At 44.2% G+C, this 18594-nt stretch overlaps 1 protein-coding gene across 4 annotated transcripts in view; it reads left to right on the top strand.

Annotated features, from left to right (window-relative positions):
- Positions 1-8879: 8879 nt before the first annotated feature.
- CLTCL1 (clathrin heavy chain like 1) overlaps positions 8880-18594 on the top strand; it is a 36646-nt gene continuing 26931 nt past the window's right edge. For all 4 annotated transcript variants that reach the window (XR_014318678.1, XM_082773973.1, XM_082773974.1 and 1 more), the window contains exons 1-2: positions 8880-9038; positions 17034-17241. Coding sequence is in view for 3 of the 4 variants with exons in the window: in XM_082773973.1 (XP_082630099.1) it covers positions 8997-9038; positions 17034-17241 (250 nt within the window). In the remaining variant the exon portion in view is untranslated. The remainder of the gene's footprint in view (positions 9039-17033; positions 17242-18594) is intronic.

Genomic DNA, 18594 nt, shown 5'->3' with positions numbered 1-18594 from the left:
CAGCAGCCAGTGGCAATAACAGAGCAGTGGGGCCTGGGTGCATTAGAAGGCAAGAAGCTATGTGCTGAATTAAAAAGTACGTGCTTAAATTTGTGCATATTTCTTAAGCATGTTGAGAATCACATTAAAACCACTAAACTTCCTTACACCTCTATGGTTAGGCATATATAGACATACTTGCTGAGTCAGTCTGATGGTGTTCATGATCTGTGTGAATCTGCAGGGAGTGTCTTTGCTCTCTCAAGCATCAGGATTTCGAAGCCAAGTCCTGTAAGAACAATTTTAATTTGGTGTTTGAGAGAACCATTAATTCCAGTTTATCCTTCCTCAGAATAGTGATAAATAATGGAATTGATAACATCTGGAGAGATTTCTTAAGCCTCTACCACCTTGTTATATACCCACCCAAAACTACTTGAACTGTCTTTCAGGAAAAGGAAGAGAACTTCTGATGATGGTCTCAGATGTTCTGTTATTTAATTGTTCAATTATTCATAGGCCATGTAGTATAAATATATAATTTAGTTTTGACTCTCGTCAACTGCTCTGCCATTTTAGTACCTCTGTTGTAGTAGGGAGTGACTGGAAGGTTGCCAAGTAAAAAGGAAGTCTGTGTGTGAACAGCCGGGAGGGATAATATGTAAATCTGGTGGAAAAAGGCAATTAAAGGCAGTGTTGAGATATAATGGAAAATAGACAATATTGAGCCTCATCAGAAATACCAACATAAACAACAGCTACTGTACAAAGTCTCTGAAGTGAACTTTGTGGCTTTAAATAACTGCATTCTACAGAAAACAGATGGATTATGAAATCTGTGAGCAGACTTCCAGAAAACAGCTTGGTCTTCAGGAACACGTCCATGTTGATGTTCAGCATATCCTCCTGGCACAAGGGGACAAAAGGCTTCTTTTCCCTGCTGTTGTATTTACATAATAGAGAAAGGAGCTGGAAGGTTGGATAAAGTGCAAGCCAAATATAGCTGAAAATAATACTACATGTCATAAGTAACTATGAATGGAAATGAATGGAGAGGAAGTGATATCTGAGATAAGCAGTGTAATAAATGCTAGCTCGTTGCTTCATAACCCAACAGCTGAGGAGGTGACATACTGATCAAACAGAATCAGAAAGCCCTGCCTGACCACAGCAGGGCCATGCCAAAAGCTTAGCAGAATCTTGGTATCACCAGCGAACACAACTGCATCATTTTTGACAAGAGTGGTTAGACTGAGAGGGGACGGACCATTCAAAAATGTTTAACTTTGTATTACAAATGAGGATGGATTCAAGCTGTATTTTAATCCCATGACCGGGTTTGGTATCATTGATCAAACAGCTCAACATGGAGTTTCCTGTATTCTAGCAAATGTCTATACATCCATTTGTTCTCCTGCTCTGTGAATGAGTACGATCAGTCACAGCGCAGACACAGCAAACCAAGCTCCCGTCTGCAGACATGAACTTGGCAATACGCACTAACTGAGCATAGTTCTTGCATCAGGCAACACATCATGTGCTGCCTCAGTCACATTCTCAGCTAGAAGAGAAACATGCAGATATTTAAGGATCTTTGGGAGGACTCACAAAAGCGGTGTTTCTTAATGCAAAATGTGGTTCTTTCAATTACTTAGCTCTCCTCTTCCAGCCTATCCAAAGAAACAAAAGAAGAGCTGCTTATTATTCTTAACAGTTATGTTTCAGTCCTCATAAAACATAAGTGGATAGAAACACACAAAGACAACTTCTGATGTGTTCTGGCAGCATAGCCGTACTTGATCCAGCATTTTAAATACGCCTACACTAGGCTCTAGTTGAGTTTGAGCAAGTGATTTATGGATAGCCAGGAAGGAAGACAGAACTCTGACACTGGGACTAGAAATCATCTCTTTGCTTCCTGGATGCAGTATTACATGATGCAGAAAGAGGGAGGCAACAAAAAGCCACTGCATAACTGGACCTCTATATGTTCTTTTTGAAATCAATACTCTGTTAGATCACAATATTCCATGATTAAGACCAAACATCTGCAAAGTATGACCACAATATGCTAAATAAATATTTTAACTAGCACTTTGTATGCCTCCCCCTTTTATTTTTGCATTTGCTAAAGACACTTTGCATATTTGGAACAGCATAATTTGCCAAAAAATGATACTGCTTTTTTATGTTGCAGGCACCTTTTAGGCCTCTAGAAAAGCAGGAAGTACTGAATACTTCTTAAATTCAGGAAGATCTTTCTAAAAGATACACATTTCTAAAAAGACCGGATTGCAAATTCCCTCTTGTGTTTGTAAAGGCTGCCTCTGCACCATTTTTTTCTCTTTGTTTAACATTCCCGAAACAAGCAGTATCAGTTACACAGCAAGCACTAGCATAAAGGGGCACAGCTGCTTTAATCGTTGTCTCATCTAAATTTATTCTAGTGACAGGTAGCAAAACTGCTATTATATTGCTTCTGGTAGCACTGGTAGGATTATTTTTAAAGGCAAATTTTTTGTTCAGACATTTTGTTATGAGGACTTTGACCACACAAATCTGTACTTACCTAAATTTTATTCAAACTTAGCAGTCTTGTTCGTTATTTTCTGAAAAAATCTAAAAGGCAGCAAATGTACAGCCGTTGAACCTCCCTGGGAAATGCCTTTGCATTGTGTTTGTGTCTCAAAAATTTCAGTTCAGACTGATGTTCCAGAAAAGCCAGTCTATCTCAGGTTATATACGTCACTAGGAACTATAAAATGTAAAGAACTTCCATTAAAACCTGTTCCACAAACAATTCAAGACTGAGAAAGCTGGGAGTAAGAAAATTAGGATGACTTCTGTCTTGAGCTTCCTGAAATCCTACAAGACAATAGAAGAAAAAAATAATAATATTTATATATTATATATATATATATATATAAACCTCTGTGTTACATAGATTAGCACTACATAGTACAATGAGAACCCATTTGTGAAGGGCAGAACAAAGTTCAGAATGGTGTTTTCAGGAGAACATTTCTGAACCTATCTATCTTTAAGGTTAATGCAGACAAAGGTACGGATTCCTACAAAAACGGGAATTTGGGTGTAAAGTGAGCAGAAGTATTTCATGAATAACTAATCTAATGCAAGAAAATGCAAACCTTGGTCAAAGATTTTATTTTTTCCAAGATTTGGGTTCGTCGTTTCGTGGATTTTCCAGTAAGGATTGAACTCTCTCTTCAGCCATTCTGTCTAAATAAAAGTCTCTATCCACATTCTTGCTGCCTATTTTCATGAAACTCACAGAAATACAATGTCTGTGAGCCTGTTCCTCTCTATCACATGGCTGAATTTGGCCAGTGGTCTTAAAATTTACTGTGGTGGGGAAAAAGAAACAGGAAAACATAATGAAAGCCTAGTCGTAAAAGTCTCGTTTCCTTCTAGGGATAGGGGGAATTTGCAGCTGATGAATTTAGCAAGTGTTTCTTTCCAGGATTAATAGAAGAGAAAATACATTGTAAAGGCCCTACAGAAAATTAGAAGTCTGTTTACCATCTGCATGTTTTACTACTGTTCTCTAAAATGTAATGGGGTTTCTGCTTTTCTTGGCTTTATTCTGTTTCCTGGAAAATAGAATAATGTTAAGAAAATGAACACTGAGGTTTCCTTGTCAAGGGTCTGTTTCAAAGGAAAGAGCTAAAAGGCCCTAACAGCCAGTATATTCAGTGTTTCCCAAATCACCCTATTAATCTGTGATTAGAAAATATTGACTTACTCAGTCTCGCTGTAGGGCAGAGGTAATAACCAGAAGACGCTTTCAGGTTGTTTCCAGCCTCGTATGTTCATAGCCTATTCACGCTCACTTACTAGTTATTCTCCTGAATGGTATTTAACCACTCAGCCAATTTAGGCTAAGATTTTGTCTGTTTATAATTAGAGCTAGGTTTCTGTCATTCCAGAACTAGTGAAATTAGCAATAGATGCAAACTTGATCTATATTAGCTGCCGCATTTCTTTTCATTAGTTATATTTTCAAAAAACATGCTCACCCCCTATCCATTTAATGGATATGTTGCCAGAGAAAACACTCTGAAGGAATTCAGCTTCTAAAAATGTTGACGTAGCAGGCAGCCCTGACCCAACTGTCACGATTTTGAAGACAGACGTCGACTCCCATGCCCTTTATTCTGCTCTGCGTCACTGACCACTAGAACTGTTTTTACAAGGTTAGGTTGAAGGGGTTGCAATTTCAGCTGCCTTATCCATTGCCATGCAAGTTATTCAGCATCTGGGCTGCACACTCTGGAGAACGCAGGTGTCCAAAGAAGAACCAAACTCCTGTAAGAATGCAGAGCATGAATGTCAGCGCACTACACAAAGACAGACACGGCTTCTTTAAATGGAAGAGCTTCTGGGAGGAAAGACGGGTGTATTGCTTACAAGTTACAAGTAAATTATGTATCATCATGGCATCAGCTCTGTGGGGAATCTGGAGACCTCCAGCCCGCACTGCTACTGCCTCTAGACACTTCTGTTCATTTTGACATTAAATACCATCAGAATTTATCATCTCCAGCTGAGCTTTCCATGAGCAGGGAACACAGGATGGGGCTTCACATACCAAGCTATAAATTCATAATAAGTGACCTTTATTGAGAGCATGTCAGGAGTTAAATCCACCATAAAAGGGGATTTCCTTTAAATGCTCAGTGTGTACAGCGACATTTCCCCACCAGAGAATGAACTAGAGGGGATTTAAACATTAAGCACTCACCTACTGAACAATGCTGCTGCAGAATCTTTACATTTCAAGTTGCTTTTTCCAAAACATTCCACGTACAATTTTTACCAGCCTGCTGTCAGGAATTTGCACAATGTCTTACAAAAACCACAGAAGAACCCCATCCAGAGCCACAAAGTGCTTGATATGATCCAAAGCTCAATGCATTCAATCAGAACAACAGATGGGGCAAGAATTGAATTTCAAGGGAAAAGGACATTACTGGAATGGAATTTTGTACTAAAATGGAGAATGACTCCAGGACACACACAGGGAATCCGTTCTGGGGAGGAGAAGATGAGAGGAGACAGCTCTGAACTCAGCAGCAAGGAGCCTGCTGGAAGGAGAGAAGAGACAGACGGAAGGAAAGGGGAGGGCTCCACGGTCTCCAGGAGACAAACTGGAAAAAAGTCCAAGGAGTGAGGGTGTGGTTTGAAAAACAAGCAATACGATTTCAAACTGGATCCTGAAGCAAATAGGGCAGTCAGTAAGGAGCTTGAGATGCATGAAATGTAATTTTTCTTTGTGAGAACCAAGTCAGAACTTTTGGAGCTGCAGTGATGCTCTGTCTTTGCTGCACCACCACACCTTCATGCTGTGTGCCTAAGATCAGCATTGACACCCAGGCTGCTCCAGCCAGCTTGTGGCTGGAAACAGATGTGGATCAAACCTTCTACATTCATTGCTGTGCCACGTGCCTCGGTTCTCCAGCAGTTCATGGCTGGTCAGCAGAATGGACATGCAGGTCCAACCTGCAGACTCCCTGTTGCTTGAGGCTTTATTTGTTTGCAGCTCATAGGCTCTGCTGTCAACGAGCAGACACTCTCTCATCTAGGCCACAACATGTGCAAGTGCCATTTTATTTCTTTACTCAAAACAGTAGAGTGGCCAAGCTTTTGCAAATGGAGCACTGCTGTAATTAAACTGTGATTTGAACTGATGTTGTGGAGCAAGACTCTGAAGCAAACACTTAAGAGAAATGCATACTGCTTTTCCAGTGACACTTCTTTGGCTGATTCTGTGGGAAGAAGACTAGGAACATGCACTATACGTGGAACATTTTTCCATTTAAATAACAGCCCTTCCAAGTCAAGAATGTAGCTCTTCTCAGGGCTGTTCCCAAAGACTGAAAAGGAGCATCAGGCTGCCATCCATAAGAGGAGCCAGAAAACCAAACCTCTGGAGGAGAGCAAGCTCTGAAAAAAAACAGAAACATTTACTAGAAGCTTTTCCATTTGTGCTGTTAAAGGATTGCTAGGGATTATACCCTCATCACCTCTTAAGTGCTGTGGTTCTGCCGTTATGAAGGCGCAAGTAAGAAGGAGTTACTTAGTCTGAGGGGTACTACTAGAGCAAACACGTAGAGACTTGAGACCCTTTATATTTCTCTTTTATAGACTATAAACTGTAGAAGAAATGCCTAAATAAGGCCAGTAGTGCCTTTCAGTTGAGAGATCCCAAACTAGAAACAGAAAACAAGGTTAGAAGACTCAGCTAAATCATCCACACACCCAACCAGCCGTACAAAGGTCAAGATACTTAACTATGGAAGCTCAGCTAGTTGCTAAGTGGAGAAAAAATGGCAAAATACTTTCCCTATTTTTTGATTTGTGTCAAAATTTCAAACTTTCAAAACAAATAATTAGTATGAACTAATTAGTATGAACTAGTATGAACTAATATGAATTAGTATGAATTCATATGAACTAATTAGTATGAACTAATTCTTTGGAGATGATCAGGCTGCAAATAATCTAGCCCCTGTGATCAGCAAAGCAAGGTGTTATAAAAAACAGATATTTAAACACAACAGTATAAAGAAGGTACAAACAAAGAGGAAGACATCAGCGTGCCAAAAACATGTATGCAAAGTAAGATGCCTATTCTACTACAGAAAGGAGGGGGTGTTGCAATTAGCAGGCTTTGGCGAGCTAGGTGTGGGCAGGAAGCAGTTTTATTAGGACTGGATTGAAGAAATAGAGCAGACCCTTCATTCTAACTACACTTTGAAAGAGCCTTGACTCCCTTAGCCAGTGATTCCTCTTGTACATGTCCGCAGTTCAGCATCAAATTATTAAGAGTGACTGCACACAGGAAACAGTGATTTTGTAATCCTTGCTAATAACAGTATCTCAGAAAAAAACTGTTGCTGCCGTCCTTTGTCACGGTGTTCTTTAAAATACAAATGTAACATGAAAAAATATACATCCTATAACTAAGCACATTACTTAGAGGTCCTACTTCATTTATGAAATAGATGACAAAAGCCTATGGCTCAGTTGTTGGTTTTGTTTGTTTGTTTGTTTGTTTTTAAACAGAGCTTGTTAGCTATAAAATTTGAGAGCAAAAGGTATGACTGGAGCTCTAGATAAAAATAATTAGCGTCCATAAAGTGATTGTGAGGGAGTGCAGTTGGATGGAGGCAAATACAGAACGTGCTTCGTGTACCAAAATGGAGTGGTGACAGATCATGTCCTGATGTCGCACTGATGGTCTTGTTTCTACAGCACATTTGACTTGCCTTTGTTTAGGAACTGATAGAGCTAACGCACTGTAAATAAACTGCTATCAACAAACCAATGGTGTAGATGCAACTCAACCCCCTCCTGAGACCACATAGAGAAAAAACGCCTTCTCTACCTTGGCTCCATTTTTCCTTGCTTTTGAAAGCACAGCCCTTGGTGCCTAAGGGGATACAGACCCCAGATTTCCTGAGGGATGTAGCAGTAGCAGCACCTCAGTCTCGGCACCTTCTGCCACCATCTAAGGGATTTCCTTGGTCCATTTGGAGACCTTCAGGTCTCCCACACATGGCAAAAGGGTCCCCATGGCTGCAGCCAGCGATTGTGCGCTCCAGGAGAAACCAATGTGTCTCGGCATTGCCATGCCTGTGATTCCTTTGGAAACCTAACCCAGTTTTGGTAATTCCCAGCTCCGTGCACTGAAATGAATGAGGTTAAAATAAAATGAATGAGGTTTTAAATTGCAATATCTTAGGAATTGTTTTAATCTGCCTTCTGGTTTCGAGTCTTCAGGGGTCCCTTGTTCAGTTTTTCTTTGCAACCCACAGCATGAGAAACTCATTTTTAAAAAAATAAACCAGAGATTGTCCCATAATTTCATGTTTCGCAGAGCTGGGCTCTCTGGGAAAATGTAAATAACACGATGCTCAGGGTAAAAGCTAGCAACACAGTAGCAATCAGTTTTCATCTCGAAGGATAAAACCCAATTACTGTAATTTCAGAGGAGCACAACACCAGGAACGCTACCTACATCTCCCCCACCTGACGCCAGTGGGCTAACTGGGAGCGAGGCTCAAAAAAAAAAAAAAAGAAAGAAAGAAAATGTGCTGAAACGCCTCAGTGTTGGACCCTTCGCGTCGTTACTCGATCCCTTTCCCATCTGCGACGCCGACTGTCGGGGGAGGGCTCCGCATTTCCCTTCGGAAGCCCCACAGGACCGGGGGGGCTTTGCCTTTGCCAACCCACCTGCGAGCATCCTCGCCCCCGGGGACCCTCCGCCGGCACCCCCAGAGGCCGCGGGGCAGCTTTGGGGGCCGCAGCCTGGGAATCCCCCCTCGGAGGGGCTCCGTGCGGCCGGGGGGTGGAAAAAAGGGGCCGGGGGGGGGGTCCGTGAGGGGATCGTGAGGGGACCATGAAGGAAGCGTGAGGCGGCCGCGGCGCCCACCCGCTGTGGGGAGCGGAGGGGGGGCGCGTCACGTGGTCCCGTGTGGCAGCTGCGGAAGGATACCTGGCCGCGGAGAGACGAACGAGGGGGGGTGAGGGGGAAGCCCCCTCCCCTAGGAGCTGCCTCAGCGGCTCCGCCACCCGGCGGGAGCCCGGTGGTAACGGAGAGCGGCGAGGCGTCGAGGACGCGGGGGTGGGCTGAGGGCTGGGCGGGCGAGCAGGTCGAGGGGGGGAGAGAGAGAGAGAGAAAGAGGAGGCGGCGCCGGGAGAAGGGACTATTTACTCGAGGAGCCCCTGGCAGGCTGGTGAGGGGCGGAGTGATCCCGGGCCGCGGTGAGCGGCCCCGAGCTGAGGCAGAAAAGGGAGGCGAGCCCGCCGGGCCGCCGGCCCCGCCAGGGCACTGCGCCTGCGCCGCCTCCCCCTCCCCTCTCCTCCCTCTCCCTTCTCCCCTCCCCGCCGCCCTGTGAGGGGTGCCGCGGCGCCCGCCCGCCCTGCCGCCACCACCGGCCCCTCACCCCCCGCGCCCCTCACCCCCCGCCCCGGCGGGGAGCTCGCCCCCAGCCATGGCCCAGATCCTGCCCATTCGCTTCCAGGAGCATTTCCAGGTGAGCGCGGGGAGGGGGCGGCGGAGGGGGCTCCCCCCCCCTGCCCCCCCCAGGCTGGGTCCCGCCCTGCCCCTCAGAAGTGAGGGGAGGGGGGGGGCGCTGTGAGGGGCCGGGCGGTGCTGAGGGGAGCCCCGGGGGGGGGCTGCGGGGCTCTGCCGCCTCCCCTCAGCGCCCGGCTGCGGCGTGCGGGGCGGCCGCGATTTGTGCAGAGTCACCGGGGGACGGAGCTGGGGGGAGCAGGGCCTCGGGGAGGCTCCTCAGCCCCGGGGGGGGCCGCATCCAGCTCGGGGCCGCGCTGCGCTCCCCAGCGGCCGCCGGGCAGGAGGGTGCCGGGGACCCCCTGGGTGGCTGCGGGGAGGAGGAGGGGGGCGGTGAGGGGGGGGCTGCGAGGAACCGCCCGGGGTAGCAGCCGCACGGCCTCCCTGCTGAGCACAGCGATGGGCAATGGAGAGGGAAAGTGGCTGGAAAGGACGCGGCCGTGCTGGGGGCAGCCGCTGGGAAGCGCAGTGCACGGGGGGGGGGGGGCGCAGCCGGAGCTGTCCGCGGGTCCCCGTGGCGAGGGAGGGCTGGGGGGGGCCGGCAGCCCCCCAGCCGAACGTGCAGTCGGAGGCAGGAATTAAAGGAATTCGCTAAATGAATGAGAGCACAGGAAGTGGACTTGGCAAGTCATCCCTGCTGTCTCCGCACCGCCCCTGGCTGTCAAACCAGGCATCCATTTCCGAACGGGCACGGGGGGCTCGGTGCCACCGCAGCACGGGGGGATGGCTACGGCCAGGTCCAGCTCCTCTGGGGAAGGGGCTCTGGTTGAATGTGGGAGCTGTCTTGGCCTTTCTGTAATGAGACCAAGCCTGGGAAAACAATGATAGGGCGAGCGAGTTCCAGAAATATCTAATCTGTGCCAGAGGGAGCGCACACCTGTCTCCCCAGAGCTCTCCCAAGTCAAGAGAGTTTCACACAGGGGAGAGCTAGGCTGTATCTTCCCCTTCCCCCAGCAGCATCCATGGAATAGCAGTGATTGTAGTAACACAAGATTAATTCATGAGAGTGACTGTGCAGCAGTCTGAGTGAGAAAGTTGGGATCAAAGCATTTCTGGTGTCAGGCTCTCCTTAGGGAAGAAGCATCTCGTTCTCACAACTTAAAGCTCGCAAATGTAACCCGTCCTGCTGGTTGTGTTTGGCCTGTACAGTAATGATGGGAGAGCTTCATACCTAATAAGTATGCTGCTTTGCATATTAAATGAATGTTTCTGTGAGGGTTAGTTCTGTGTCTTGCAACACTGCCCATATTAGTGCTGTAATACTTCTGTTTTGGGTGGGGGGCTAGCAACATCCCAAGGGAGCTGTACTGAAGTCACATTCTATTTTTTGCTGCCACCTGCTTTTGCTCCTAAAGAATTTGATCTTACTGGATGGATGAAACCTCTGCTTAAGGGACTTTTCCCCCAGCATGGAAGCTGTGTGAGGACCCCTGCCACCAGCGTTTGGGACCAAATTGTTCTTCAGGATTCACTCTTCCTCATTCCCCCTGCTGCCCCCCCGGAGAGCAGTAGCTCCAAAGCAGTGCTCTGCGGATGGGGAACTGAGATTAGTAGCTGGGAACAGGAATGCAGTCAGCCTCCTTGGTGTTGCTTCTGCATTTGTCTCTACATGGCAGGAGAAATGGGGAGGGAGATCAGAAGGAATGTGGGAACTGGTAGTGTTTGCTCTGGCTGGATATCTGAAGTATGGTTTTATCAGCTCTAACTTCTTATTATGTTGTAAACATCTCGACTTGCTGCTTATCGTTGGCTGGTAGGGAATTTTCTTATGAAAGGACTAGGCCTTCACTCCTGTTCGTAATGTTTCATTATAATCCATGTTTGCATTTATCAGCTTAATCTTTCTTTTTTCCAGCTTGTAGCCAAGCCACTTCCTTGGAAGCAGTTAAATTGCTATATTTAAAAGGAGTAGTATGACAGATCTACTGCACTGATCTATGATGTTAAATAAAAAAAATTTTTTATAATTGTGCTGTGTGTCAGTGGTCCTGTATCGAGTCTTTCTAACCTTAAGTCAAACTGTGTACTGTTTGTATTTATTTTAATTAAATATGGCTTTAAGAAGAATAGCTTTTAACTCAATTCCAAATACAGCTTGTTGCTGATGGAACAGTATTTCACTTATCCTTAAAGTCTCCCCTGTACTTCACTGGATGGAGAAATGAAGGATGCAGAAAGCGTTCTTCAGGGAAGCTAAACATAAGTTGTAGTGCTGAATACGGAATTCTTCTCTCCTACTCTCTAGTGGGAAGTGGATAAACGATGTGAACTGAAGCAGTGATCTTGGTCCACGTAAAATTGGAGGAGTGCTAGGAATCAGACTGTTTACATTCCTTGTGAAGCTCACTTTGCTTTATGTTGATCATTCTTCTGACTGAACTGTAGCTTCCAGCTTGTGCAGGAAAAATGACTGTCAGTCACAGTGCACATTAAATCCCAAATTGCTAGAGCTTGTACATTCACCTCTGGTGTGAGCATATGAGCTGTAAGAGGGAGAGCAGCTGCAGTTAAATAAAGATACCCAGGTACTGGTGGGGCAATACGCAAGCTGAGAATGAACTCATCTGTTTTACTCTTTCTTAAGGTCCACTTAGTGCAATCAAACTATATAATTTTTATTTGTGAACTCTTCACAAATCCATGAAGAACCAGCATTTTGCTCATCCTTCCCACAGAGGTTATCATAATTAACTTAAGTAATACAGCAAGGGATGGGAATAAACAAAGGGCTTGTTTTTACCTCTGATAGTCAACCAGCTGCAGCTTCTGTTGGAGCAGTGAATTATAAATTTACCAGATAGAACTCTTCCAGTGGGATTATAGTTTACTACCTTTTTCTTTCTGTAGTCATAGGTTTGTTCTTAAAAGCTTGCTTTCATCCCCTTGTGAGCTTCTTTCAGTTCTCACTAGCAGAAATCTCTGCTAGCCTGTGCAGAAGACATTGGTTATGACAACTCTGAGGTTTCTAGGTTGGGAGCTTTGTCCCACAGATTTACGGATATATGGACCTGTAGGCAGGCTTCTGCCTTCTGCTGAGTAACTAATAAAGGCTTTTAAACACAAACAACTGAAAAAGAAAAAATTGTGCATGATTTATGCCTTTGATGTGTAAGTTTTATGCATCTTGGTGCAGCACTGAGAAGTTAAAAGTATCTGGGTCTTAAGCATAAAAGGATGTAGGATTCTGGACAAAACCACTTTTTTTGAATAGCCTGAGATGTCATCTTAAGAATTACTATCTGTTGTGCAATAGGCATGACTGAGCTGAACTGTAATGGATTTCAGAAGTTTGCTTTGGCTAGGCATGTGGGTGTAAAAGTACTCGGGATGTTTTCAAGCTGCAAATGACTTTTTTGGACTTGTATTCAAAAGGTAGGGCTAAATATGACTTGATTCGGCTGTTTAGTGTAGAAGAGACCACATTTGTTCATATTTGGGTTGAAAAGTGCCCTACATGTTGTGGAGAGGCTTACTGAACGGATCTAGTTGTCATCACTGACACACAGGAACAGGGTTTTGTGTTGGGAGTAACCAACATTTAAAATGGAAGTGTTGAAAACCTAAAACCTGTGATCCCGTGGTCTTGCATATTTCAGTTCTTGTGTGTCCTTAATGTCCCTTGCCTGTCAAGATTGGAACAACTGTAGCAGGAGCCACAGTGGGAGTGGGGAGGGGACGTCCAACAACTGTGTGTGTGATTCTTGCTGGGCATGTGATTAAAACTTTATACAGCCACACAAGTGAAATAAAGTGTTCTGAGAAACTATTACTGCGTTCCTGGTTTGTATAATGCTTTAAATGATGCACGTTCTTACTGTTCTAGCAGGCAATGTTTAATATCTAGATATCTATAGCTTCTGTCCAATCTTAAATTCCCCAAGTCACTTAAAGTCCAGGACTTAACTGATGATACAACCTAAATATTTGGGTGTCAGCTGTATTTCCCATCAGAGAAATGGGCTTTGTTTGAAGACTCTGTACTGGTGTCTGCGTTGGTCTCTGCTCAGTCTGAATGTCTGCACTTCTACAAGAAGAACTGTATTAGAAAGCCCAACATTTAGAACTCATGTAAAAGCATCAGTAAATAGGGATGAGGAAAGATTACTAAATTTCAGATTAATAGTGATTTCATCCTAAGTGTAGGATTTAAATAATACACCTCAGGTTAATTTTTACCATGTCAGAAGTTCTCAGTATCTAAGATGCTTAAAAATACATTTGGTAGGCAGTGATCTAATCCAGCCTGCAGTAATACTAGATATCTGCATAGCAAAAATCCTTATCTGGTTCATTCAGCCTGACAGTGAATATTTTTTTTGTACACGTAGATAACATGCATTAGGGAATAAGAAGGGTAGGGGAGGAGGAATCAGGCTGTTACTTCAGAACAGAGTGATGTCCCTTCCTCTGGAGTGAGACCTACATGGGTGTGCTTAGTGGAGTTCTCAACTGGATTAGCAAAAGGTAAAGTGGGAGGTAAAATCATCAAGGAGGTGCTCTCCATAATAAATGCCTCTGGAACAACTCTGTAATATCAAGTCCTACTTTTCAGAAGAAAGCAAAACTGGTCTGGGAGTACTGCTTGCGTAAGCAGTATAATAAAAAATGGAAATTCAGTAGCAAGTAGAGGCCTGCTTACTCCTTCACAAAAACTGCAAAAATCTCTAATGTATGTAAGCTTCAGTACTGACATGTGGTGCCTTTACTTCAGGGTTTAAGACGTAGAGCTAAATGCATGCTACTACTGTAATAAAGTGTTCTTAGCTCTGTACCTGAGGAAAGGGAGACAGTGTTTTAGGATAATGAAGTCCAGACTGGCCCAGCAGGAAGTCCCACCCAGGCTGGAAGCAGTGCTGCCTAATGATCCTTTACTTGGTTAGAAAGGGAATCTGCTCTTAGGTGTAGTCATGAGGAACACGCATCTTGCACTGCTTCTGTGGAGTGCGTGTCCTCTGAGGAGGATGCTTCATCCTGCCCTGATGGAAGGAGGAGTCTTCAGTGTTTCCACACTGCTAATGCAGGAGGCTGCTTTTCACTGAAGCCTGCAGTATTTGCGTGGCCATCCTTTAGGAAGTACTGCCATTTTGCCTTTAAAAGGTGTGACAGACTTCTGTAATAATGCCAGCAGCAGCAGTCGTGCAGTAGTACTGGCACTTTCTGAGACCTTTGCTAGATGTTATGCCAGTTAAATCTGGAAGTTACAATACCGGAATTTGATGCAAAATCTTATTTCTCTTAGTGAAGGTACATAAAGGATTATGATTCGCCAACATAGATCAGGTTTTGAAGTGAATAAATTTGGGCTTAAAGCTGAAGATGAAGTAGGCTCACGTCTCCAGGTTCTCACAGGCTGAGGTTCAAGCAGCTTTCTTGGAGAGGATGTTGAGCCGAAGCACAGTAACTGAGAGGGGACATCGGAGAGCCTGCACTTCTACTCCAGTACTCTGAGCTTGGATTAATTAAATCGAGTTAGAAACTTGCCTATGCTGCAGTTAAATCTCTTACAACACTTCACTCTATCAGTGTTTTATAATGGACTATACTTCGGTAGATGGGCTTGGATCATGTCCAGCATTAAAGTGTTCAAGTGTCTGCTTATGTGAACGTGTAATTTGTCAGTAAGTGGACATTGTCCAGGCTCGGGCATGTGAGCAAGAGCCCTGTAGCAAAGGGACGATAATTTATTCCTCTTGATCAAGCTCAGATGATGCAGCTACAACTCCTGTGTTTACTGGGTACCAAAACTTTCTGCATTCCTCATGTGTAAATGTTTTTCCTTCCTGACACAGAAGCCTGTAACAGCTGCATGCCCAATGCACTGTTCTGGCAGACCTCTGGGGATGAGCAAACATCTTTTTATATGTGCATACATTTGGCTTGTGTTGTGCTACTGAAACTTCAGGATGTCGAGATGAGCGGTTACTGAGCTGAAGAGCTCCTCAGCAGAAAACCAAACAGAAAACAGCTCCTGAGGCATCCTGGGCACAGCTCTGACACTGCCTCACTGCTCGCTATCTCACTTAGGTACCCAGTTCATGGTTTGGTGAGTGGCTCTGCAGGAGCTGTAACAAGCCATGATCAGCCAGATCAAAACACACTAAGCAGTCTGTGAGCTGCGTGCCCCTCGCTGCCCAAGCGGTTTACTCTATTGTGCGAGGTACTGAGGGTGTGCATGGAAGGAGCCTAACGACTGGGTGATGCTGATGGGATTTCTATCCTCTCTGCCTGAGGGTAGTCCTTTCTCACTTGCAGTGCACTGAAAAGCAGAGTAGGTTAATCCCTTAAGAAGCTTCAGTGAAGCTGAAGCCTCTGTTCATTTGCTTGGAAATCATTGCTGTGGGGCATGAAGCAGGTGCTTGGGCTTGTCACACTTACTGTGGCACAAAATGCAGCTTACATCCATGCCCAGCTGGGGTGTGCTGCACAGGTAAATCTGATTTACTCCAGACCAACTGAAGCAGATCCTCCTTCACTGGCACCTCTTCTTGTTAATCTGAAATTGGAAGTGGCTGGAAACAAAGTTAACATAGAGGGATGAAAGTAAGAAATATTCCTCTTCTAGGGCATTGACACAGAATGATTTAAAGTTGCATTAACATAGCTACTTTGTATGGTCATGTGTCTGAGCCTAAGTTAGCCTGAGCTGGACTCAGAGGCAAGGTCTGCACTGAAATCCCTGTCTTTGCTGTTAAGCCAAGTGCTGTGGCATGCTGGGCAAGGGAAGATGAAATAATTGATTATTTTAACATATTTTTCTTAGCTTGCACTAGTAAGGACTAAATTCAGAGAAGTCCATTTATAAAAATAGGCCATTGAAAACTGCACTGAGCTATTTGTGTGAATGATTGCACAGCGTTTCCACTAAAGCTTTGAAATAACCTGGAAGCTTTAATGCCAGTGTTCCTAGGAGGCTATGGCAGAAGTGAGAGGCTGGACAGCAGGAAGTAGCTGCAATTCAAAAAAAGCAGATTAAATTTGGTACCGCTGTAACTTAAGAGTTTCTGTCATCTTGGGGCAACTTCATAGGGGCTATATCTAGAGGTTTATCTGAAAGAAATCTGAGGTTGTCTGGGGGAGGAAGCAAATACCACCACGATACCCATCGTTTGGCAGCAGAATTCAGATTTTTCCTTTGTACAGTATTTTGGTTGGTGTGACAGAAGGTAGATTTTACCAAACCATGATAGCTATTAGCTAATAAGAAAAGACTGTCTAAACACAAGGTATGACTGTAATCCAGTGCATTCGAGGTTAATGTGTGCTGCCAGGGAAGTAGTTGGTGCCAGAGTGATCTCAGAGGGAAGAGGTATCTGAGATATTCCCAGACTGAATGAGAACTCCTGGACCTGCCAGTCATGTAGCTTGTTTCCAGGTGAAAATGGGATGGAATTTTATCTTAGCTGGCTTATCCTGTTTTTTAGTTCCAGCAGTACTGTAAAGCTGGAACATGGCGTTCCAGCTTTGCCAAGGTAGACGTGATGAGGTCTCTGCGATTAAGACAGGCCCTGGAGTGATGTGTGTTCTTCATCTGTCTGTTGCTCCCTCAGCTTTCTTTTTCCTAATGAGATGATAGGGAGTTGAAGCTTGGGAGGATGTAAAGATAAAGGAGTTAAGGCTGCTTCATTAATTGCGCTATAAATACTATAGATGTTTCAGTTGAATATTTCTGACATCTTAAGGCCCTTCCTTGGAAAGGAACTCGTACTTAACATTGCAACCTTGGTATGTTTGTTAGAATATCTGTTTTAGTGGAGAAGCTGGCATAAAACCTGTAAAGATAAGTGATACTTAACAATTCCTGAACTTATTCTTGTCAATGCAATAGTCCACATTAGACTATAGTGGTCAGAACACTGATGCTTCCTTAAATGCTATGGGAATACTACAATACGTAGAGGCTTAAGTTAGACACGTCCTCAAGAGAAGAATAGTAAAGCACGCTGTTTCCTCTTTTTAGCTCCAAAATTTGGGCATTAACCCAGCAAACATTGGATTCAGCACCCTAACAATGGAATCTGACAAATTCATCTGCATCAGGGAGAAAGTGGGAGAGCAGGCGCAAGTAGTGATAATTGACATGAGCGACCCAACAACACCCATTAGACGTCCAATTTCTGCTGAAAGTGCCATCATGAATCCAGCCTCTAAAGTAATTGCGCTGAAAGGTGAGTAACCCTTCATTCTTGTAACATGAAACCTACTGTTTAGCTGTGTTACTGCTTATGTATGCTCTTAAGCGTAAGGGCTGTGTAAGCTTTCTAAGAAGAATGTCTATTAGAATAACAAGTCTTGCCTGAACTTGCATGCCGTATTTTGGTAGTGGATTTTTCAGTAATCTTTGGATGATTTGCCTCCAAGTAGGTGTGAGATGCTTGGGCTTGGCACTGCAGCCTACTATTTTCACTGAGGACCAGGTGAACGTATGGTATACTTTCCCTTAAAGCAGATGTTCTAAGCATAATGGACACTTATAGACATGAATGGGAGGAGAGTAAAGCCACTCTTTCTCTCTGCTGACCCTTTCTTGTAGCTCTGTAGAGCTTACTAGATGCCAACAAATTGTTATAAGGCTGGCCAGTAACTATCTGAGTCTGAACATACAAAAGCATGAAGGTACAATCATGTTAAGTTTGATAACTGAGAACCTGCAGGTAGAAGACATCTGTTTATCAGTACGTGTAGCATTGATCTTGGCTTTAAATAACACTGAGCTGAAAGAAATCATTTTTAGTATATCTCTTTTCTTAAATGGGTAACTTCTAGTATTTATGCTCAATAACTGTTTGTTTCTGACTATGTACTTTTCTTTCTGCATCTTATCTAAACAGATGGTGAGTGAACTTTGTCATGACATTTCATGTTCAGTAGTACAGAATGGTCTAATCTCATAAAAAGTACTGAACTTTGAGGTAGCCATTTGACAGTTCACTTCATAGCCATGTAGAGGGGATCTTAATCCTCAACTGGTATTACAGTGAAAGCGTTCTCCATTGGCTTGTTGCTAACCATTTGGCTGCTTTGACTATTGACTGTACCCAGTGGAGAAGTGTGTCCTTAGTTCGTGTGTGTGTATATATATGATGGAAGTACAGTTGATAGACAAAACCAAGTTGCAATACTTTTATGAGAGACCTCTGCTAGCATGTCCTGTGTGCTATTCATTTCTGCCTAAGTGTGGTATTCGGTGTGAAAATGTGTGACAACGTTGCTTAGGGGTCCAAGAAATAACTGTCCTCAGAACTGGTACAAAGCATATAACTTGATGTCTACAATATCTGAGTTACGCTGACATGAGGTGAAAACTGATGTGTTAACGTTTGACTTCAGCTGTAACTGTGGTGCACCTGGGGTGCTAATACCTCCTTACCTGGGGTGTGCTTAAAGGTAACGATGAAAAGATCTATTGCAGATCTGTTAGCATTCACTGTCCTTAATCTTGGACCCCTTTTTAACAAACCTTATTGGCAAGGAAAGTGCCTTTCCCTATACTAGGAGAACTTCATCTAACTCTTAAAAGG

The sequence above is a fragment of the Aythya marila genome (assembly GCF_965140915.1).
Source record: "Aythya marila genome assembly, chromosome: 17".
Lineage (NCBI taxonomy): Eukaryota > Metazoa > Chordata > Aves > Anseriformes > Anatidae > Aythya > Aythya marila.
Note: the sequence above shows the minus strand (reverse complement) of the source record. Positions and strands in the feature narration are given on the sequence as shown.